At 37.1% G+C, this 24,670-nt stretch overlaps 1 protein-coding gene across 5 annotated transcripts in view; it reads left to right on the top strand.

The window, feature by feature from the left end:
- The window catches only part of pps (protein partner of snf), a 656,065-nt gene that overhangs the window by 247,814 nt on the left and 383,581 nt on the right, over positions 1–24,670 (top strand). For all 5 annotated transcript variants that reach the window (XM_090386465.1, XM_090386467.1, XM_090386466.1 and 2 more), the window contains one exon: positions 20,233–20,309. In XM_090386465.1, the coding sequence (XP_090242591.1) occupies positions 20,233–20,309 (77 nt within the window). The remainder of the gene's footprint in view (positions 1–20,232; positions 20,310–24,670) is intronic.

Below are 24,670 nucleotides of genomic sequence, written 5' to 3'. Positions count from 1 at the left end.
AGTTATATAATTATTTGTGTCACTCTTTGAACCCCATTTGTGAATTGGGGATACATTTGCACATCTCCAATTCACGGGAACCTCCACTGAATCTAAGGATTTTCTCATAATTATGGCAAAGGGTTTGCTTACTTTCCTCGCTGCCTCCTTCAATATAACTGAATAGATTCTATCTGCCCTAAGTGCCTTTTTTATGTTTAACTTTAACTTCTTCTCTACTTTGCTCTCTGTCTTTACAAAATCATTTAGCCTCTTGGGCGCCTCCGTAGCCAGGTGGGAAGGAGCAGCAGCAGCAGCAGCAGTGTGTAGCACACGCTTCTTGATTAGACCGGGGTTAGAGCCCGTCACCACTAAATATGGAGGATGCGGAAAGGTCAGGGAATGACCACCACATATTACCTTTGGCAATATGGCCTAATGCTCCTAAAAAGCAAACAACAAACATTAGCCTCCTGTTAGAGTTTAGTAAACTTCTGTCCTCTCCTTCTTTACAGAATTCCTCTTGTATGAATGTTGATACAAAATACTCATTCAGTTTGTCAGCTGTCTGAGCAGGATTACCAACAGTCGAACTACCAACATCTAGTGACCCAATCTGATTCATCCCTTTCCTTCTAGAGTTTACAAAAGAAAAGAAGTCTTTGCATCCTTTGCGAAGGGTTTCTCGTAATCAGCCTTCACTTGCCAATCCTTCTTTCTGACTTGATTACAGACTAGGTTATTATTTCTACCATAGGCTTCTGTGTCACTTGATTATTTATATGCATCCCACGCATTTTTCTTCTCTGCCACGAGCCTCATTCATCCATCTGAGATCCCTTCAGGTCTAAATCTTGAACAGTAATTCTTAGTTGGTCTGAAAAACATAGTAGCTTTCAATATTAATTCCTTGAAGGCTTCCCATTTATAATCCCATTATTCAAGAGAAACGTACCAACTGTGTGGTACTACACTCAGGGAAGTGGAAAGTGAAAAAGACCTTTGACTAATTCTGTAGTCAAATATGAAGTTCACTGAGCAGTGCAGATGGGTTGCCAGGGCAGGTCATAGATTCGTGTCAATGATATACAGGAACTCCCTGACCTAATACTCAACTTACAGAAATTCGACTTTACATAAGTTTTTGCCCATCTGTGCACTTAAAAAAATCTTGGAAATGTAATTTACATCCCGTAGGAATAAATGGAGGTATCGTGAAAATATCGTAATGTGAACCCAATAACACATTGTTTTTTTTTTTTTTGTAATTCGTTCCAAGTCCTTGGAAGTTGAAAATTTTGCTATATTACTAAGCTATTTATCTGTCTAAAAGGTCATTTTTAAAATGTGAATTGCACTACATTTTTATCTTTATCATATGGAACATATGATAAAGATAAAAATGTAGAAATAATGTCACAAAGACATTCAAAATTGATAAGAATCAATTTTGAATGTCTTTGTGATATTTTTCTAAAGCACGTTTCAGGAGGTCATGGCCATAAAACAATAAAAACATTTGCACTTTCCGGTTTATTGGGCTTCTCTCTTAGTGCATCTAATTATAAACTGGTAATAAACTTGATCTTATTGCATTCGTGATAATGCCGATAACTGGAATTCTGTGGGTTTTTACATTACGGTATTATCGGGAAATGTGTTCCCCTTCACTAAAATCTTCAATCATAAAAAAAAAAAACAAATTTTCAGAAACTTCTCTTCATTTCTGTTTATGTAATTTGAAAACGAAATGCACAAGGCATAATTCTTATGGGTTTTGGTAATTAACTATATAGGTAAATACACCATAGGTTAACCCATAAATTTGAACTACGTAAGTAGTGTAGAAGGCATCGTTTTAATTGTATCTCATATTGTGCCTTCACAATGAGATAGCGGTATTGCACTACTTCAAATAAATAATTCATCTCTAGTAGAGAAGACTACTGTTATTTATTTTCAGAGGATACCACCACCCAGATGATCGTTTTGAAGCTATTGGGCTTCATCATCAGTGGGCGGGCAGGTACCTTGGTAATACAACATGCCAATCACAGTTGCAAAGTTATATCCACAATATGAGAGATGCCAAAGGGTGTTGGTAAAAATGTAATTTGAAATTGAAATGCACATGTCATTGTGAAGGCAATATGAGATGCAATTAAAACGATGCCTTCTACACTACTTACGTAGTTCAAATTTATGGGTTAACTATGGTGGTATTTACACCGATACTATATAGTTAATTCTTATTTATATATTGCAATGATGAAGGAAAAGCGACCAACGAAAAGTGCAAGTTGTGGTAATGCCAGGAAACGAAACAAAACTAATTTAGAAATGAAAGTGAAAATAATTAAGAAGTATGAAGCAGGAGAAAGTTTATCATCTATTGCAAGGGAATTAGGTCTCGTTGCTTCAACAGTAAATACTACTTTAAAGGACAGTGCGTGTATAAAAGAACGTGTCACGCACTTAAGATCACAAAACAGCGTTCAGGCGCTATATTGAAGATGGAAAAGCTATTAATAATATGGATGGAAAAACAGATTCAGAAGCGAGTGCCCCTGAGTGTAATGACCATTCAAGCAAAAGCAACAAGTATTTATAAAGATATTAATGATAAGTATGGCAAACCTCAACCCAAGTTCGTGGCAAGCAACGGGTGGTTTAATATTGGTTTCCACTGCATCGCACTGGTTTCCACAATGTTAAAGTATGCAGTAAAGTCGCCAGTGCCGATTCTGCAGCTGCATTGAAATTTTGTGATGTGTTGGAAAAAATTATTGATGAAGGCGGCTATTCAACGAAGCAAATTTTTAACATTGATGAGACTGCTCTGTATTGGAAAAAAATGCTGGATCGAACATACATTGCCAAAGAGGAAAATACAATGCCAAGTTTCAAGGCATCAAAAGATAGGACCACGCTCTTGCTTGGGGCTAATGCAGCGGGAGATTACAGATTAAAACCACTTCTTGAGTACCATTCTGGTAATCCTTGTGAATTTAAGGGCATTAATAAAGCCACTCTATCTGTGCATTTCTGATCGAACCAGAGAGCATGGATAACAATATCTCTCTTTGAGGATTGGTTTCAATGCTGCCTCATTCCCAAGGTTGAAAAATATTGTAAAGACAGTGACATTCCTTTCAAGATTTTCCTTCTATTTGATAACGCTCCTGGACATTCTACACCTCTAGATGATTTCAATTCAAACGTGAGAGTCATATTTCTACCGCCAAACACGACTTCACTCATCCAACCTATGGATCAGGGTGTTATTTTGAATTTAAAAGCATACTATTTACGCACGTGTACTCAGGCATTGTCTGCAGTAGACGATGAGAAAAATTTTACGTTAAGAGACTTTTAGAAATCTTACAATATTTACCACACCATATTAATAAGGCCTGGGCAGAAATTACTGAAAGCTGTTTAAATGGCACATGGAAGAAAATATGCTCATGGCACATAAAAGGCTTCGAAGGATTTGAAAAAGACGAATCATATGAAGAGGTTACAGATAAGACTGTAAAGGTTGCAGAGCTACTTCAGTTGCAGGTTGATGCCAAAGACGTATTTGTTGAACACGTCTTTGGCATCAAACATGTTCGAATTTCAACGCATTTGCATGTTCTTTGAACATTTCTTTTTTGATTCAATCAATTCAGCGAGCACAGTTGCGAGTGCTGCACAAACATGGGGAAAATTCTCACTTACATAGCGTTCCGCGGAACGCAATCCTTACATAAGTCGGGGAGTTCCTGTATAGGAATTTTGCTAGCAGAGACAGGGAGGTGATAATCATGTTTTACAAGGCAACTAAGCAGGACAACGGTGTGTACCTACAGTACTGTGTACAGGTCTGGAGGCCTCATTTTATGAAGGATATACATTTGCTAGAACGAGTACAAAGAGGGATAACAAGATTGGTGAGGGGAACCAAGGGGTGCTCTTACCAAGAAAGGCTTAAGTTCTGCAAATTGCAGTGCCTGGAGAGTAGGCACCTGCGAGGTGATCTGATTGAGGTGTATAAGGCCTTGAATGGGATGTGCAAGCTGAATGCTGACAGTATTATTCGCCTTGCTCAGATTAAGAACTTGAGGAGGCATAGATTCAAATTGAGGAAAGCCAGTTGTAGAACAGATGTGTGGAAATTTGCCTTTAGCCAGTGGGTAGTTGATTGGTGGAACAGAGTTCTGTCTTTGTTGTGAAGTTGATAGCCTAAGTAAATTTAAGGCTGAGCTGGACAAGCATTTGTAACGAATGGAGGGGTGAAATCGGAGTTTTTTTTTTTTTTTTTGCTGATACTGCATAAGCTTGCTTTCTTGCATCATATGCCTCTACTAATGTTAATGTGCTGTTTTTAATCATCAGTTGATCCCACTGTATAGAATTTAAAAACTGTCTGTGACCATTGTAGTCACCTTTAAGAAAACAAAAACCTTTCCCTTTACCCTTGATGGTAGTTACATTTTTAAGTAAATCCTACATCAGTACACTGTGATTATTACCACCTAGTGGTTCCTTTATCTGCAAATTCTTAATGCATGAATAATGTAAAGTAAGAGTATTACGAGAAATCCTTGGCAAAAGATGCTAAGAAAAACAGTAAGGATTTCTTTATTTATAGAAACTCTAAAAGGAAGGGAATGAATCTGATTGGTCCACTTGATATCGATGGTTCGTTGACTGTTGATGATCCTGCTCAGATAGCAAACAAACTGAATGAGTATTTTGCATCTACATTCACACATGAGGAATTATTAAGGTTTGAAAATGGCAGAAGGTTATCAAATTGTAGCAGGATACTTAATGATTTTGTAATAACTGAGAGCAAAGTGGAGGAGAAATTGTTGAAGTTAAATATAAGAAAAGCACCTGGGGTGGATGGGATCTATCCAGTTATATTAAAGGAGCAGCAAAGCAACTAAGCAAACTCTTAGCCATAATTACGAGAGCATCCTTGGACCCAGGGGAGGTTCCCACGGACTGGAAATGTGCAAATGTATCCCCAATTCACAAAGGGGGATCGAAGGGTGACACGAGTAATTACAGGCCAGTTAGTTTAACTTCTGTTCTGGGTAAAATAATGGAGTCACTGGTTAAAGATGCATTGCAGGATCATCTAGACAAGACTGCAGCAGTAATTCAGACACAGCATGAGTTTGTTAAGGGAAAGTCTTGTCTGACAAATTTGATAGGTTATTATGATGTGGTTACAAAGGAACTGGATGCAAAAAATAATTTTGATATCATATATATGGATTTCAGGAAAGCTTTTGACACTGTTACACATGAAAGACTATTGTACAAATTGGAGCAGAATGGTATTAAGGGTAAGTTGCTACAATGGATAAAAGGATGGTTAAGTGGAAGAAGACAGAGGGTGGTAATCAATGGTTTCCAAAGCAGTTGAAATGCATGCCGCAACCAGTCAACATCCTTCTAGCGTCAAACTCAGAGATCAACATTTCTTCTTCTTCGGTTACTCATTCATCTTCTGTTTTTTGGAACAATCATTCTTCATACGTATTTCGTGAATGTGAAAATTACAATCTACAGAAATTCAGTCTGGTGTCAAAGAGTATCTTCTTTCATCTTCTCAACCCTCAGCCCACGTATGATATTAACTGCTATAGGTTCTAATACCTCTCTTGTTTGGGGTTTTCATGGAAGGGGGGGAAAAAAACCACAAGACATTGAGCTTCTTGAAAGGTCAAAAGATGGTCAACTCACACGGTGAAATTTCCGAAAGGGCTACCATATGAGGAAAGATTTTGATTTTATGGACTACAGAGCATGGCCACCAGGCATTGTAGAGGGGTCCTGACTGAGGTATCTAAGACTCTGAGAGGAAATAGTAAAAGTAAAAGTAGTGAAGGCAAAATTTTCACTGTTATAAAAGATTCCAGAACCAGGGGCCATAAATTCAGTTTACAGGATAAGTGGTTTGGTCTGAATTTAGGAAGTTTTCTTTTAGTCAGAGAGTTGCCTTTGCAGGTAGTTGAGGCCAACAGTTTGAAGAACGTCATAGGTCAACTGGATAGTTACCTATGTAAGAAGGGAAGAACGTAATTAGTCTACACTGTGCTGCCACTTTATTAGGTATACCTACCTGGTAGTGTGTTGAGCCTCCTTTAGCCTTCAAAACAGCCTGAATTCGTCTAGGCATGGATTGAACAAGATGCTGAAAATGTTGTGCAGGAATGGAGTACCATTCCTTGAGATTCGAAGGAGTTGTAGGCCTGCAACGAACAACCGTTTCCAGCTAATCCCAAAGATGTTCAATAGGATTGAGATCTAGGGACCGAGTGGGTTACTGCAGCAAAGAAAAGTGATTGTCATGTTACTGGAACTATTCCATAGTGATTTGGGCTTTGTGCTCTGGCACATTATCCTGCTGGACATAGCCATCTGACTGAGGATAAACTGTCAACGTGAACGGATGCACTTGGTCTGTAAAGATGTTTAGGTACGATATGGCATTCAGACGTGAATCTGTGGGTATCAGTGGACTCAACATGTGCCAAGGAAACATTCCTCACACTGTAACACTGCCCCCATAACCTTGCACAGTAGTCGTCAGACATGATGGGTCCATGAATTCATGTAGTTTTCACCAAATTCTGAGCCTTCCATCAACATGATGCACCAGGAACTGCGACTCGTCAGACCTAGAAACTGTTTTCCAATCCTTGATAGTTCAGTGCTGGTGTTGCTGTACCCACAGGAGGCATACTCTCTTGTTCTTCATTGATAACAAAGGTACGTGAGGTGGCCGTTGGCTGTTGTAGCCCATTCACGACAAAGTGCGACTAGTGGTCCGTTGCGATATTTTGTTCTGCACACAAAGGTTGTATTCTGATATGATATCCGATATTGTGGTCTGTCTGTTTGCTTGTACAGTCCTAGCCATCCTCCTGTGACCTCTCTCATCAACAATTGATTTTCTTTCACAGGAGTGCCATTGAGAGGATGTTTTCTGTTTGTTGCACCATTCTCAATACACCCTTGAAACTATGGTGCATGAAAATTTCAGGAGAAGTGCCGTTTCAGAGATGTCTTGCACCTACTAGCATGCCACGTTTGAAGTCTGTTAGATCACTCCTTTTACCCATTCTTGCTACGGTTTGTACACTTAACTGATATTAGAAAGGTTGTTCTGCTGCATTTATATCCACAATTGTGGTCACGTGACTTGCAATGTTGTGGGACAAACCATTTGTGTGCATAGCAGGGGTGTACCTAATAAAGTGGCAGCACAGTGTATGTTCTTATGTATTTTTATATATTCTTATGTATTTTTATATATTCTTATTTTTTTATAATATTCCATTATATTTTTATTATTTCATTCTCTTATTATTATTATTGTTTTATTTTATTATCATTCTTTTTATTTATTGTTATTTATTTAATTTAATTTTATTTTTTTGGCCATTAAATTTTTTGCAGCAAATGCCTGTGGCTTCCTTGCACTATATAGCTAATACTAATATTAATACTAAATGCAAAACTATTACATTGTTTTAGTTTGCTACTGCCTCAGTTGTTTCATTGTTATGATCTTTTTGTTTGTTGGGATTTCAGATAAATAATCTACTGGATATATAAAAAAACTGTTTATTAGCATTAATATACGATTCACGAAAGGAAACTTATACAGCATCAGCCAAATGCTGTATAAGTTTGCTGTAAAAAAAAACAAAAAAAAAAAAAAAAAACAAACAAACACTTCCCATTTCTCCTATCCATTCCCTCTTAAAAGTTTGCCTGGTTCTTCCTTGAATTTATTTAAACTGTTGATTGCCACAATGACAGAGGGAAATTTGTTCTAGCAATCAGTCACCTGCTAGCAAAAGGCCAATTTCCGTGCAACTGTCCTTCGTCAATTTGAATTTGAGCCCCCTCATATATGGTTTGAGCAAGAGGAAGAATCCCATCAGCATGGAGCTTGTTCAATCCATTCAAAGCCTTAAACACCACAATCAGATCACCTTGCAGGCGTCTAGTATTGAGATGCTGCAATTTGCAGAACTGAAGTCATTCTTGCTAAGAGCACCCATTTGTTTCCCTCACCAATCTTGCCCTTCTATATACTTGTTCCATCAGCAATACATCCTTCCTAAAATGAGATCCCTCCAGATCTGTGTACATTATTCAAGGTGTGGCCTCACCATTGCCTTATGCAAAGGGGTAATAGCCTCCTTATACCTGCTAGTAGAATTCCTGTATATCACTGACAAAATCCCATCAGCTCTCCTGGCAGCCTGTCTGCACTGTTCAAATAACTTCAGATCTGACTGCACAATTATCCCAGGTTTTTTCATTCTTCACTACCATGATTGCAGCACCACACAGTTGGTACATTGCCCATATATATATGCAGTATGCGGTTTAGTATTTGTCAATGTTAAACTTCAGTTGTCACCTCTCAGCTTGTCTGCCTAACTTTTCTCAATCCTGTTGCAGTTGCATACTGTCGTTACCATCATCAATAACCCTACCAACCTTTGTATCCTCTGCACACTTGGACATTAAGCCTAATATACTTTCATCAATATCATTGATAAATATAGAAAACAATAGTGGGCCCAACACTGAACCTTGGGGAATGCCACTAATAACATTAATCCACAAAAAAGCAGTGTCCATTAATTACCACTCTCTGTCTTCTTGCAAATTTGTTAGGTGGTAGATGACTCTCATCAACTGGTGCAATACCACCACTTTGCTTATTGGAGGCTTGAAGTGGTGAAACCAATGTTTAGTTTCTAGAGCAAAGTTTCCGGCATCCCCCCAATACTTCTCCTTCAACCCATGCACGGTACTAAGTACTATAGGTTTTGATACCTTTCGTGTTTGGTGTTTTCATAAAAAAAAAAAAAAAAACAAAACTGAACCTTCTCTTTATCTAGCAACTTGCCCTTAATGCCACACTGCTCCAATTTGTACAGCCATCTTTTATGTGCAACATTGTCAAAGCTCTCATGAAACTCAATTACAGTCATCCCTCAATTTGTGCGGTTTCGCTGTTGTATGGTCAGGTTTTTACTACTAAAATTTTAGATTGTGCAGCAGTTTCTTGCACGATTTTTGTTTATGAAGCTTCAATAATAGGAATGACAAGCAAATGAAAAGTTCTTATGTTTTTTACACTATTGAAGATTTCATTGAAGGGGAAAGACATTTCACTATAATAACGTAAAATTTTGCATAATTCCAGCTATCAGAATTATCACAAATGCTATAAGATCAGGTTTACTACCAGTTTATAATAACTAACAGAAAAGCCCAATAAACTGGAAAGTGCAAATTTTTTTTATTGTAATATGGGAATGACCTGCAGAAATGTGTTTTTTAGAAAAATATCACAGAGGCGAGGCATTCAAAATTAATTTTTATAATTAAATATAGCAATAAATGGTGGTGTGTTTGTCTGGTTATTTTTTATTTTTTTGTTAGTTGTTAGCGCATCGGCTTCTGTGGCCATAATGTACCTCCCAAAGTTTTTGCATTTTACTCTGATCCAAGCCCGAGGTGGGATTCGAACCCATGACCTTTGGGTTGCCAGGTTGTCTGGTTATATTTGAAACAACTTCCTAATTTGAGAACCCCTTTCATCAGTTATTGTACATTAGCTGCTCAGATAGAATCTTTTTCTGGTTAATGCAACATAAAGTGTTTTAATTGGTAAGCATTGCTTTTGCTGATTTAATATTTCTTCTGTATATAAAGTGTCTGTTTAATCAGTGCCTAAAATGAAGAAAGTTACCACAAAAAAAATTTTAAATTTAGAGGAAAAATTAAAAATCGTTAAGCAGTTAGAAAATGGTGAAAAGGTTGTGACAATGGTCAAGAAATACATCATAAATGAATCTAGCATTTGATGAATTAGGAAAATTGCTGAGAAAATTAAAAGTTCAGTTATCTCTTCCACATTATGGCTGCAACAAAGCACTACAAAAGTGAGAAATCTGTTAATAAAGAAAACTGAAAAATTACTTTCTTTCTAGATAGAAGATCTCAATCAAAAAAGAATATCTCTTAGTTCGGATATTATTTTCACCAAAGCTCTGCAAATTTTTAATTGCTTACAAGAATAAGAAGCCGGTCCATCAAATGCAGACGTCTTTCGGGCCAGTAAGGGTTGGTTTGAAAATTTTAAAAAACGTCAAAGTCTTTACAATCTAAAATTAACAGGTGAAGCAGCCAGTGCAGATATGGAAGGTGCTGCTTTGTATCCAAAAACTTTAAAGGATGTTATTGTGACTGAGGGCTATTTATCAAGTCAAGTCTTTAATGCTGATGAGATCAGCTTATTTTAGAAGCAATATGCCAAACCAAACATTCATTTCAAAAGAAGATAAAACTGCCCCAGGTGTCAAAGGTGCAAAAGATAGGTTAACACTTTTGTTATTTGGCAATGCAGTGGGTGACTTTAATTGTAAACTGCTTCTAATCTTATATGTCAGAAAATCCTTGTGCTTTTAAAGGAGTACCAAAAAGTGCCTTACCAGTTCTTTGGAAATTGAGCAAAAAAGCCTGGATGACAGCTAAAATCTTCGAGGACTGGTTTTTAAATTGCTTTTGTGTCAAAACGAAAAGCTATTGCCTGAAGAAGAACATAGCATTCAAAATCTTGCTCATTCTTGACATTGCACTCAGTCATCCTGCACATTTGTCTGATCTGCATCCAGATGTGAAATTTACCTTTTTTTCCAGCGAATACAATTTTGTTAATTCTGCCGATGGACCATGGTGTTATAGCTTCCTTTAAACTTTATTACCTAAGAAGATCTTTTTAACAATTGGCAGAAGCTACTGATGGAATAGGCAGTCTTTCAATTCGAGATTATTGGCAGAATTATAACATTCTTGATGCTGTAAAAAAATATTGAATTTGTGTGGGAAGTGAAGAACTGCACAATGAATGCAGTGTGGAAAAAGCTGTGTCCACAAAGCAACACTAAAGAAGCTATGGTCAAAATGTCGGAGGTAGTTGAGATTGTGAAAATTGGCAAAATGATTAGCAGAGAGGGATTTGAAGAACTGGTACCAGCAGATATCACAGAAGTCCTTGAATCTCATAGAGAACAATTATCAGTGGATAATATTTTTTCACAATGTTAAGAAGATAACAAAAATGATAAAAATGAAGAAGATGCACTCAAAAATTTGACCGTGAAGAGACTAGCTGAGTTTTTAAGACTTGCAAATCAGCTTAACTAAGAAGCTCTGGATATGGATCCTAATTTGGAGAGGAGTTTAAATTTTTACAGAACTTTATCATTAGCTTTAGTTCCTTATGAAGAAATTTATAGTGAAGAACAGCATGGTTCTAAGCAAACAATTTTAACTAATTTTTTCCAAAATTTGCTGAATACTGTTGCAAGTTTATCAAAGGAAAATAGCGATGAAGAAGCAATGAATTTAGATTAAAAATCTAGAGGTATGTATTAACAAGATTAATTTTGTGGACATGTTTGTAATTTTTTTCTTTTTTCTTATCGAATGAAGACAATCCTTTTCAGTTTCATTTTTTCTTGCACGTTGTTTTGCATTTAGGTACAGAACACTCATTATGTCACACACAAACTATGTTTCATATTGTGCCGATTTAGACTGTGCAGTGTTTTCCCGGAATGTAATCCCATGCAAATCGAGTGATGACTGTATATCATGTCAAAATTATTTTTTGCAATCAATTTCTTTGTGACTGCATCTTAGCATCCAATCAGATTGATCAGACAAGACTTCCCATTAACAAACCCATGCTGTGTCTGAACGCTAACTGCAGTCTTGTCTAGATGATCTTGCAATGCTTCTTTAACCAGTGATTCCATTATTTTCTCTGGAACAGAAGTTAAACTAACAGCTCTGTAATTACTTGTGTCAGCCTTTGATCCCCTTTGTGAATTGGGAATACATTAGCACATCTCCAGTCCGTGAGGGCTAGAGATGTTCTAATGTATTCCCGATTCGACTTGGATTCATGGACCCTCCCTGAATCCAAGGATGTTCTCATAATTATGGTTAAGGATTTTCTTACATCCTTTGCTGCCTCCCTTAATATAACTGGATAGATCCCATCCTTCCCAGATGCCTTCTTTATGTTTAACTTCAGCAATTTTTCCTCCATTTTGCTCTCAGTTATTACAAAATTATTTATCTCTCTGTTAGAGTTTGATAAACTTCTGGCCTCCAACTTCCCACAGAATTCCTCATGTGTGAATACAGATGCAAAATTCTCAGCAATTTGTCAGCTACCTGAGCAGAATCATCAACGGTTGAACCATCGATATCAAATGGATTAATCTGATTCATTCCCTTCATTTTAGAGTTTACATTATTAAGATATCAAGAATGGTATCGTGATTACTAAATTCGCTATTCACATCATAGCATGTTAAAAGTTTGCATTTTCTCGCTTTCTTTGCCATAAATCAAATTCTAAATTCTCCCAAACCGAATCATTGTACTCACCAAATTGTCTTTTACCGAAATGTCTCATACACCAAATTGTTGTATAAGGCATATTATTATGCACAAATGTGTTGCACAATGAATTGTCCTGCAACAAATTGATGTTATCCCTTTTCAATCACTTGCTGAATTCTGTTATTAAGCCAGTGATTGAGAAATGTACATTATTATGAAAAAGACAGCACTGAGAACAAGATATACAGGGTGTCTCAAAAATATTGGTACAAACATTTAGGGGGGGGGGGTAGGTAACATCTAAAGGAATGTGAATTGCATAGGAACCCATAACCGGAAACGTCACGGGAAAGTAGTAGCAGAGGCACAAGAAGCAGAAATACACAAGACAGTAATTAGTGGCAAACATTTATTTGAGATAATATTAACAATGGAGTACAAGATGGATGCATTTCATGATGTTACAACAGATGCTCGAAGGTTCCACCATGAGACGCGATCCATGCATGACACCGATGCAGCATGGATTGACGGACACGGTCGAACACACCTGGAGTTTCTTTGACAGTAGCAGCAGCGCAGACGAGATCCATTTCCGTCTCCACAGGCGATTCATACACGATACATTTGAGGGCCCCCCCACAGAAAGAAATCAAGGCTCGATAAATCAGGTGAGCGTGTGGGCCAGGCAGCGGGTCCACCATGGCCAATCCATCGATGCCCAAAATGCCTGTTCAAATGGTCATGAACACACCTTCCATAATGGGCAGGTGCCCTGTCATGTTGAAACCAAATGTTGCGTCTCACATTTGCTGGAACATCGTCAAGTAACCCTGGTAGAACTTGTTCAAGAAAGATCCGATATTTAGTGGAGTTCATGCGGAATAGTAACAGGTATGGGCCGACTAAGCAGTCACTGACCATACCTGCCTACACATTTATTGCGAAGCAATGTTGTGCCGCATGGGGGTGCACACCCTGTGGGCCCTCTGCTAATCTATACACTAGGTGCTTGTCTGCCAGCTCACAGTTCATATATCGATGCATACTCTTCGTGCAGCGACTACTGCTTGAATGAGTAAACCAGAAATTTTCCCTCTCGCGAACTGACGAACAGTGCCATCTATCGACTTACGGTGACGTTTCCGGTTATGGGTTCCTAAGCGATTCATATTCCTTTTGATGTTACCTACCTCCCCTAAACGTTTGTACCAATATTTTTGAGACACCCTGTATATTGAGTTGGCTTTGCATTAGTAACACATACTCAATACTTCACAGGATCACTTTTCCCATAATAGCGTACATACACGTGTTGGCATTGACTCCACAAGGTGCTGCAGGTAGCCCATTGTAGTGCTACCAAAGCATTGCTCAACCATTCATGGATGGTTGTTGCATCGAATGTCCTTTTCCAGTAGGTCTTAAACAGGCTAGTTGAATTGAGATCAGGTCATTGGGCAGGCATAGCAGGATGGGGAATTTATTATTGTGGTCCTGAAAACCAGTTGGCAACCTGCCTGGTCTTGTGACCTGCCACAAGACCAGGCAGGTCATGTTGATAAACAATGGATTTGTCTGGATACACTGTCATCATGAAGGGGTGGTGTACTTGGTTGGTGACAAAAGAAAGATAGGCACATTCCAATCAAGCCACTGGTATATGGTGACCAGAGGATCCAGTGTATTTTATGAAAATTGTCCCCAAACCGTAACACCAGTTGCTCCAGCCTGCCAAACAACAACAACAACATTGCATTCTGGTGGTAGGCTTCATCTGCATTTCTCCAAAAAAACATGCCTCTTTCTAACTTTATCATGCTGATGGGCATATCTGCATCTCTTCAAATGCAGATATGCTCATCAGCATAGACACATTCAGAAATAGTCCTTTTTTCTTACTTGCTTTACAAATTCTCTTCAGAGTTTCTTTAAGATGATCCTTGGAATTTTAAATTAGCACCGTATCATCTGCATAACAAAGGTTGTTTATCTTCAGTCATCCAATTTTGATGGCAGTGTCTAAAGCTTCATGCATGATATCTTCGGCATAAACATTAAAAAGGTGAGGTGACAAAGGGCATCCCTGCCTGACACCCTTACTGATTTTGAAAAAGTCTGTTTCCCATGTTAGTTCTCACAGTTCCTGTTCCTGGTATACTAGCATAATCAACTGAATTATGTAGATTGGGAATTCCATATTAGTTATTGTTTTTCATGTTGAACACATTCAAATGCTTTGGAATAATCTATAAAACGAAACAACTGGAACATTGAATTCTTTGCATTTATCAGTAATCAGTTGTAGACTTAAGATCTGATCTGATCTGATCTGTGATTCCTCTACCCTTTCTGAAACCTGCTTGCTCATCTGCCATTTCTTCTTCAGGTTTTCTTGAAATTCTTCTTAGTATGATTTTAAGAAGATTCTTACCTGCATGAGAAATTAGGCTAATAGTCCTGTAATTTAAATTTTCAGATCCCTTTTTTTTTGGTACGGGAATGAAAATTGATATCTTACAATCTGATGGCTGCCCTCCCATTTTCCAAACCTTTACAATCATTTTATGAAAAAACTCAGTGCCCTTCACACCTGTATCTTTAATCAATTCTTTTGGGATTTTATCAGTTCCAGGTGACTTGCCACATGTCACTTCTCTGATGGCTTTTTCGACTTTTACCTTTTATTGAACTGGTTCATGATCACACTTTTGAAAACAGGTTGGCAGATTATTAGTGTCAGCAGGTGCTACGGAGAGCTGCTCACAGTATTCTTTCCACCTTCCTTTAATTGTGTTCTCCTCTGTTAAAATTACACCCTTGGAGTCCTTATTTACATTTAAGTTTTGGACAGAACTTTTGTCTTAAGAACTTAATAACATCATACATCTTCTTAGTGTTGTTCTCTTTGTTGTGGTATTCGATTTATTTTTACTTTCGATTGATATAATCCTGTTTGTCTTTGTTTAAACAACGCTTGATAACTTTGCTGAGTTCTTGATATTCTTTGTTTCCATGTACACCCTGGGCTTTTGCAGTTCTCTGTTCAATGAGTTTAAAAGTGGCTTCTATAATCCATGGCTTCCTAATCTTTTTCCTTTCTCTAATGTATCTATTTGTTGAATCCTTAATAATGCTTTTTGTATTTTCCCACATTTCCTCTGGCAGCATTTCTTGATCTAGTTCTAATAGAGCTTGAAAATGATTGTTTATTTCAATTATATAATAATTGGGAATATTTTCTACATCCAATCACCTAAGGAAAACTGTATTCATGATCCTTTTCAGCATCAGCTTGAGAATGATGTGAATTAGCTGATGATCACTGCCACAATCTTCACCGGGAAGTGTCTTTGCTGTGATAACAATGGAATGCCATCTTTGCTGAATAAGGATGTAATCAATTTGATTTCTTGTTTTATGATCAGGATATTTTCATGTGTAGTCTTCTTGGGTGTTGCTGAAAGCAAGTGTTACATATGACAAGACTGTTCAGATAACAAAATTCATGATCACACTTTTGAAAACAGGTTCATTTCTAGTGCCAAGACCAAACCTACCACATCACCCATGAGTATCAAAGCATCCTTTTTAGGGGCCAGGTCAAGAATTGGTTGGAGATTTTCATCTCGGTGTTAGGATAACTAAGAGTAAGAATAGGTGCATGTATACTTGCATGTTCATCAGTGCTAGGAGTACAGTAAATAAATTTGATGAATTTTAAGTGCTGGTCAAGACATCAAAGGTGGATATTGTTGGGATGGTTAAACACAGATATAAGCTGTAGCAGGGCAGAATTGGTTTATGGGGAGTACAATGCATACAGAAAGGATAGGAAGGCAGGAGAGGGTATGCTGTTAGTCAAGAAACAGATAAAATCCAAGGCAGTGCATCCAGTTGACATTGCTAAACAGTGACATGTTGAATCAGTTTGGTGTGACATAACCACTGGGAAAGTAAAAATGAGGGTAGGAATGTGTTACAGGACTAATGACTCTGATGAGTACAATGAACAACTACACAAATAGAGTGGGCCAATAAATCAGAATGTATTATAATGGAGGATTTTAATTTCCCAGATATTGACTGGAACTTGTGGGTTGGTCACTCACACACTAGCAAGACTTTTGTGGATTTAGTGGATGATTGTTTTATACAGCAGCATGTTCAAGAGGCAACTAGAGGGAGTAATACTGTTGATCTGATTATCAGCAGTGATTATTCATGCATTAAGAATTTGCAGATAAAGAAACCACTAGGTGGCAGTGATCACAGTGTACTGATGTGGGATTTATTTAAAGATATAACTATTATCAGGAGTAAAGGGAGGGTTTTTGCTTTCGTTAAGGTGACTACAGTGGTTTCAGACATTTTTAAAATTATATACAGTGGGACCAACTGATGATGTTACGAACAGCAAATTCTAAAAGGGGACGCATTCAAGGAATTAATCTAACCTATTGGAAGCTACTAGGCTTTTCATACCAACAAAGAAATACTGTTCAAGGATTAGGCCCAAATGGATGTCAGATGAACTAATGAGACTTGTGGCAGAGAAGAAAAATGCATGGGATGCATATAAATTATCAGGTTACACCGAAGCCTATGAGATATAAGCTAGGCTGTAATCAAGTCACAAAGGAGGCTAGACCAGCATAAGCAGATTACAAGAAATCTTTGGCAAAGGATGCAAAGAAAAACAGCACAGACTTAGTATTAGTAACGGCCGCATGGTGCAAGAAGCATGGAGCCTATGGCTTATACTGCACCAGCCAAAAAAAAAAAAAAAAAAAAATCTGAACAAAACAATGATAAAAACAAAAAAAAAAAATAAATAAATAAAATAAATAACTAAATAATAATAATTAATAAATAAAAAATAAATAAATGAAATAAAATATAAATAAAAAGGAAATTAAACCTATCATCCTATGGAAATTAAACCCATCCATCCATCCTTACCCGAAAGTACTATCCAGATGACCTTTGAATTTCCCTAAACTGTCGGCCTCTACCACCCATGAAGGCAACTTATTCCAGTAATTTATAACTCGCTGGCTAAAAGAAAACTTCCTGCAGTCCAATCAAAACATTTCCCCCCGTAACTTGAATTTATGTCCCCTAGTTCTAGCATCATTTATAATCTTGAAAATTTTGGCCTCATTCATTTTACTGATGCCTCTCAGAGCCTTAAACACCTCAATCAAATCTCCTCGAAGGTGTCTAGTTTCCAAACTCTGCAACCCACATATTCGAAGTCTTTCTTCATAAGGACGCCCTTTTGCCGATCGCACCAGGCGAGTTACCCTTCTTTGCACCCTTTCAAGAAGCTCGATGTCTTTCTTTAGGTGCGATCTCCATACTTGAACACAGTATTCCAAGTGTGGTCTAACATAAGCCTTATATAATGGGATTATCACGTCCCTATCTCTACTTGCAAAAGTTCGATAGATCATCGATAGGACACCATGGGCCTTCCTTGCAACCTGTTTACAATGCTCAGAGAATTTCATGTCTGACCGTATCGTAACACCCAAGTCCCTTTCCTCCAGTACTGGGTTTAGTTGAACTCCACCAAGTGAATAAGTTTTTTTGGGATTACTGTTTCCCAGGTGTAATACCACTTGATATCAGTGGTTCGACTGTTAATGATCCTGTGCAGATAGCTGACAAACTAAATGAGTATTTTGCATCTACTTAAAGCACAGCTGCCATTTTTCTGACCATTCTTGAAGTCTATCTAGGTCTCTCTGAAGAAGCTCAGCTTGACAGTGATCATTAACTACTCTACCAATTTTAACATCATCTGCAAATTTAGACATCACGCCCTCTATCCCTTCATCAATGTCGTTTATGAAAATTGAAAACAACAGTGGTCCTAATACTGATCCTTGGGGAACCCCACTTCTTACATCAACCGAATCTGAGGAATAGCCATTTATCACAACCCTCTGCCTCCTGCCCTGAAGCCATCCTTCTATCCATCTAAGGATTTTCCCAGTGATTCCAACCTGTTCCAGCTTATAAAGCAACCGCTCATGTGGGACTGAGTCAAAAGCTTTGCTGAAATCTAAATAAACAATGTCGAAATTATTCCCTAAATCCAGCTCGTGAGTGACCCTTTCGAAATAGCGAACCAGATTTGTTAAACATGATTTTCCCTTTACAAAACCATGCTGAGTATCCTTGAGAATTTCAATTCGATCCAAATGATCCTGAATTCCACCCTTGATCATTGCCTCCATGATTTTCCCTACTACTGAAGTCAGACTGAACTGACAGGAAGGGGATGAATCAGATTGGTCCACTTGATATCAGTGGTTCGACTGTTAATGATCCTGTGCAGATAGCTGACAAACTAAATGAGTATTTTGCATCTACTTTCACAAATGAGGAATTCTGTAAGGAAGTGGAGGATAGATGCTTATTAAACTCTAACAGGTAGCCAAATGGTTTTCTAATAACTGAGAATGAAGTGGAGGAGAAATTATTGAAGTTAAACTTAAGAAAAGCGCCTGTGGTGGATGGGATCGATCCAGTTATATTAAGGAGGCAGCAAAGAAAGTAAGAAAACTCTTATCCATAATTATGAGAGCATCCTTGGACTCAGGGGAGGTCCCCATAGACTGGAGACGTGCTAATGTATCCCTAATTCACAAAGGGGGATTAAAGAGTGACATGAGTAATTTGAGACCTGTTAGTTTAACCTTTGTTCCAGGGAAAATAATGGAGTCACTCGTAAAAGAAGCACTACACGATCATCTAAACAAGACCTCACTTGTAATTCAGACACAGCAACGGTTTGTTAAGGGGAAGTCTTTCTGACCAATTTGATTGGATACCATGATGTGGTCACAAAGGAACTAGATGCAAAAAATTATTTTTTTGATATCATATACTTGGATTTTACGAAAGCTTTTGATACTGTTGCACATAGAAGACTACTGTAATAATTGCAGCAGTATAGCATTAAGGGCAAGTTGCTGTGATGGATAAAGGGATGGTTGAGCAGGAGAAGACAGAGAATGATAATCGGTGGACACTGGCAGTCTTCATGGAGTAATGTTATTAGTGGAGTTGCCCAAGGTTTAGTGTTGGACCCGTTGTTGTTTTCTGTATTTATCAGTGATATTGATGAAGGTATATCAGGCTTAATGTCAAAGTTTGCTGTGATATAAAAGTTGACAGGGTTGTTAATGACAGTGTGCTACTGCAACAGGATCTAAAGAAGTTGGGCAGATGGGCTGAGAAGTGGCAACTGAAGTTTAACCTTGACAGATGCAAAATACTGCATATGGGTAGCAGTAACCCCAGAAAAATGTACCAACTGTATGGTTACTACACTCAGGGTAGTGGAGAATGAAAAAGACCTGGGAATAATTGTTCAGTCAATATGAAGTTTTCTGAGCAGTGTAGACAAGCTGCCAAAGCAGGTCATGGGGTCTTGTCAGTGGTTTAAAGCAGGGGTGGGGAATCTTTTTAGTGCCGGGGGAAATTGCAAATGCATAAGAACCTGTGGGGTGCATCTATGCTGGGAAAAATAATGAATCTTAAATTTTACAAATTCATTGGTATGCACGTGATACCAATTAATATTACTTATGTAATTTGCCAATAAACTAAGCATTATTTGCATGCAATAAAGTAATTTTTAATGTTTTATTTTTTAATTTTTTTGCATCATACTGCTCCTCATTTTTACACTTTCCTCAATTTTACATTTAGTTATTCTGAAACCTTTAAAAACATAATTTAGAGGTTTCACTATATGTATGCATCCTTATATTTTTTTTATCTATTTTATAGTTTCAACAGTTCCGGTGGCTGAGGTGTCCAGTGCTTTGGTGGAGAATATTGCAAATTTTCCTGATTTGAATCGTTTGGTAAATACCTAAGATCTGCATAATTAATTGCACGAAAGTTCTATTCATTTCTTTAAAGATTTTTGTGATTTTTGTCTTATTATACTGCTATAGTAAACTGATATTTTAATCCAGCTTGACAATCCGGAATTCTTTAAAATATGGTATTTTACAATCCGGATATACTGGCTTCCCTTTTTAATGACCCTGATGTTAAATATGTTGCAAAAGAAAACCCAGTGTACTAGGAAATGTTAATAACTTTTATTGGGAAAGAAAACTTACAAACAGTTTATAATTAAAAAAAAGTCAGCAGACTTCTACATGAGCTCCTTTGATGCAGTGAAGAATGTCCAAGCAATACTTGATTTCCGACCAGGTTAACTCAACGTATCTGCACTAATGGTGGCAATTGCTTGCACAATGTGTTTAAATAAGGTGATGATGTTAGACACCTTGGTGGAATAAAATATATCTTTCACATAGTCCCAGAAGAAGAAATATAAGAGAGAGATGCCAGGTGAATTAGAGGGGTTCACCATGCATAGTACAATGGTTCAGTAATGTGTTGTTCAGAGCAGTGCACATTTGCAATCTCCAATGAGGCAGTTGCTGGAAGATTATGTTGGGCTGTTCGTATGCAAGCTGAAGAAATATGTATTGTTCCAGCATGACTAAGTATGTGATTCCTGTAACACTATCACTCAAGAAGAAGAATGGCCCAATAATCTTGTTCTTCATAAGACCACACCACACATTTACATTTGAGTTGTCTTAAGTGTGCTCTTGGATACAGTGCTGGTTTTCATAATCCAATATTGGAGCATTGTGTCAGTTAACTTTTCCTGAAACATGAAATACTGCCTCGTTGGAAAACATAACGTGATTCAAGAAATCGTGGTTTTGGTCGATGCAATCAATAACTTCAATAGTAAAGTTTTGTTGCTGTAGTTTGTCACTCAGCTTGATTTCTTGGACCATTTTCAATTTATAGGTGTAGAAATGCAGCCACTTGTGTGTGACCATGTGCAGAATTGCATGGGGCATGTTCAGTTCCCTTGATGCACACCTGATTGATTTCAATGGATACAAAAAAATGGCAGCCTGTACCTCTTCAAGATGCTTTGATGACCTCATCTGTGTTGCTTCTGCATACTACTGGTGTTCAAAAAATGCCCTGTACCATCTTCGTATAGACTTTTAGTCAGGTGCATCTTTGTTGAACACATCTAAATTTCCTTTGAACTGTGGCAACTGATTTGCTCTCTGCAAACCACACCACCACCTCTGCTTTCTCTTGCACTGATGCCATTTTTACACAAATGACGGCAATGCCATAGCCTCAGTCACAGTGCATTTCAAAACATCAACAGTGAGACTTGACCACATCCCCCTCTACTGGCACCCACTACATTGCCACATGTACAACACATGAATGTTAACCAATTTTTAAAATCAGGGACACTCAAACCATGACATCCTTTATTAAGAAAGCAGTCAATATTTGTTAAAAACAATCATACTAGTAATTAAAGATCCATGCAAAGGGTGGGGGAGTATTTTTTTTTCTCTCTCTCTCTTTATAAGATGCTTGTAGGACTACCTTGTCCTTTAATCATCAACAAAATGGCTTTTTTTGCGGAATAAGATTTAAAGCATATAGATAATGCAATGGTCTTAATTCTCACAGTAGAACAAACTATAGTGAGTTGGTGTTGCCTTACTTTGAAAAGGTGGCCTCACCAAAAGGTTAATTGGCCATTTATTTAAAAGTTGAGATTGCCAAAACAGCTAATTTCAGCACAAAATAATTATAAAGAAGTTATTTGTGGTGCCATGTAGTATATGTGTATTGTCACTAGAGTCCACTTGTTATATGAGGCGGGGGTGGAGGTGGGTCTTGAAACAGGCTGTCATAGCAGTTTCATCTTTTAAACAAATGGCAAATTAACCTTTTGGCAAGGCCATCAGTTTGAAAGTAGTGCGGTACTAGGGCAGCTTGTTAAAATGGTAAGTTTGTTCCTTGAGAATTATGATCATTTCATTATCAGTGTAGTTTAAATACTACTGGTGAAAAATACTTGAAAGAACAAGATATTTCTGCAAATAGGTTATAATTTCTCTGAAGCCATATTACTTAAGCTCTATTATAACAAATTTCTCTCTTTTTGCACTCTTATTCAGAAAAATTCATAACCTTGTTCACTATGATGTGGGAAATTAATAACAGTTGCATGAGCTTGTGATAAGTTTGACATTAATTAAGAATTATTGCCAAAAGAGATTGAAAATGCTCAGTGTAGTTATAGCTGAAAAAATACATTTGATTAGATCTATGGGTAAAAGCATTTTAGGGGCTAGAGCCTCACGTTGCATATAAGTTTACTTGCAATAACTTATATGCAACATGAGGTTAATGCATTTGCACTAACCTGTATGTTAGATCTATTGTTAATCTCTTCCATAAACAACAACTTACTGAGTTGCACAAATAGTAGATTCATTTTCACCCAACTGGTTTTTTAACCACTATTATAACTAGCCATACAGCTCTAGTAAGGAGAAAAACAACAATCATCTCGAGGTCACTTGTTTGGCTTCCCAATGTGTATTAAAGTTGTTGAAGAGAAGGCCTAGTGACCTTGACCACCTATTTTTTTTCTCTCTCTGCTATAGGTAAATCAGTGGGAAAAATTAACATTAGGGAGATTTATTACATGCAAGAAATTGATTGAATTTCTGTGCAGTATATTATTAAAATGAAAATGTCATGTAAATCAATAAAGATTGACTCTTTATGATTATTCCTTGAGAATAGTTTATTTTCTTTTTATCCTCCATTTCAAAAATTCTTCTGTGAAGTACTTTCATAGATATTCTCTGATTCTATGCTAGGCATGCATTTAAAATTGACATTACAGTACGTAACAACATTTGGTGTGACTATGTTTATTGTTATTTGTTTGCATGTTATTTAAATTGAACTGTTATTTACATTTTAACTATTGGCACTATTTCTTGTCATGAATGTTTATAGATGTAAGTAAGGTCAGTTGTTGGTGCTTAATATTCATTGAAATGCTTTTCTTAACTATCAGATATGCTTCTCTAAAATCCAGAAAATTTTAAAATCTGGAACTGCTCAATCCCTGAAATTGCTGAGTTTTAAAGAGTTTACCATATTATGAATGATCCTATCATGATGAACTTATCATGACTTACCTCTGTTTTTTTTTTTTTTTTTTAATTTTTATTTTTATTGTTCATTAAGTTTGTGAAGTTAGCAAGAAAATTGAGCATTATTATATACAGGATTAACAACTTTTCTGAGAGCAGTGTTGTAGATAAAATGAATGAGTATATGGCTGTATAGAAAAATCTCTGTAACAGTGAAGTTTGTTTTAGAAACAATTAGTAGTTGTATCTGCTCCCACCAGAGGCATTGCAGTAGCATCAGCAAAATGGCAGATTTTATTGGTGCCAAAAAAGTGCAGTGTCTTTTGGTTTTAGGAAGTAAAGTCAGCATCAACAGCCCAGAGACGACTTTGCACTAATTTTACAAAGAATCCTCCCAGCAGAAATTCTGTGTATCAGTGGCACAGAAATTTCATGAATACAGGATGTTATGTTACTTTTGCAAAGAAAATGGGCAGACCAGGTGTGAGTGATGAAATAATGGAGAAAGTTAGATGTACTTTCCTCAGAAGCCTGAGAAAATCAGTGACATGTGCAAGTCATGAACTGCATCTGCCACAACCAATAATTGTACACACTACTATAGTCATCTAATAAAAATTAAAGAATAATAAGGAAAATTAATAGATAAATGGTTGGAAGATTAAAATTCTAAAAATTTCGTATAACTGAGCATGACCATGGCAGTGGTATGACCAACTCCACATATTTATAAGTCACTCCAATTTGGGGTGACTTGTAAATATGTGGAGTTTTTTTTTATTATTATTATAATTAACCATATGGTGTAATGAAGCTTGAGGCTTTTGCTGTACCAGCGACAAAAAATTGAGTTATCCCCGAGAGAGAAAACAAGAGTCAGAAGTAGCAGGGAATCACCAAGAAAGAGAAGAATGATGATATCCAAATTGTTTGTTGTTCTGCAGATAAATTGATATCATCTGAATATTCATAAAGTATCATTCTTTTTTTTTTTTCTTCTTCTTTCATCTGGAAGATGTAGCTGGTATATCCATTTTTTTTTTGCTGTGGTAGCAGCATATCCGAAAATATCTTGAAATTCACTTTCCCATATTTCTTGGAGATTTTTTATCAATCCGCTTATTAATTGGGAAGAGATACATATGCAAAGCTTTTTAGCTTGCAATGCTTTATTTACACAGTCAATATTATGAAGAATTTTATTC

Source organism: Mastigoproctus giganteus, chromosome 12 (assembly GCF_048544385.1).
Source record: "Mastigoproctus giganteus isolate SK-2022 chromosome 12, ASM4854438v1, whole genome shotgun sequence".
Classification (NCBI taxonomy): domain Eukaryota; kingdom Metazoa; phylum Arthropoda; class Arachnida; order Uropygi; family Thelyphonidae; genus Mastigoproctus; species Mastigoproctus giganteus.
Note: the sequence above shows the minus strand (reverse complement) of the source record. Positions and strands in the feature narration are given on the sequence as shown.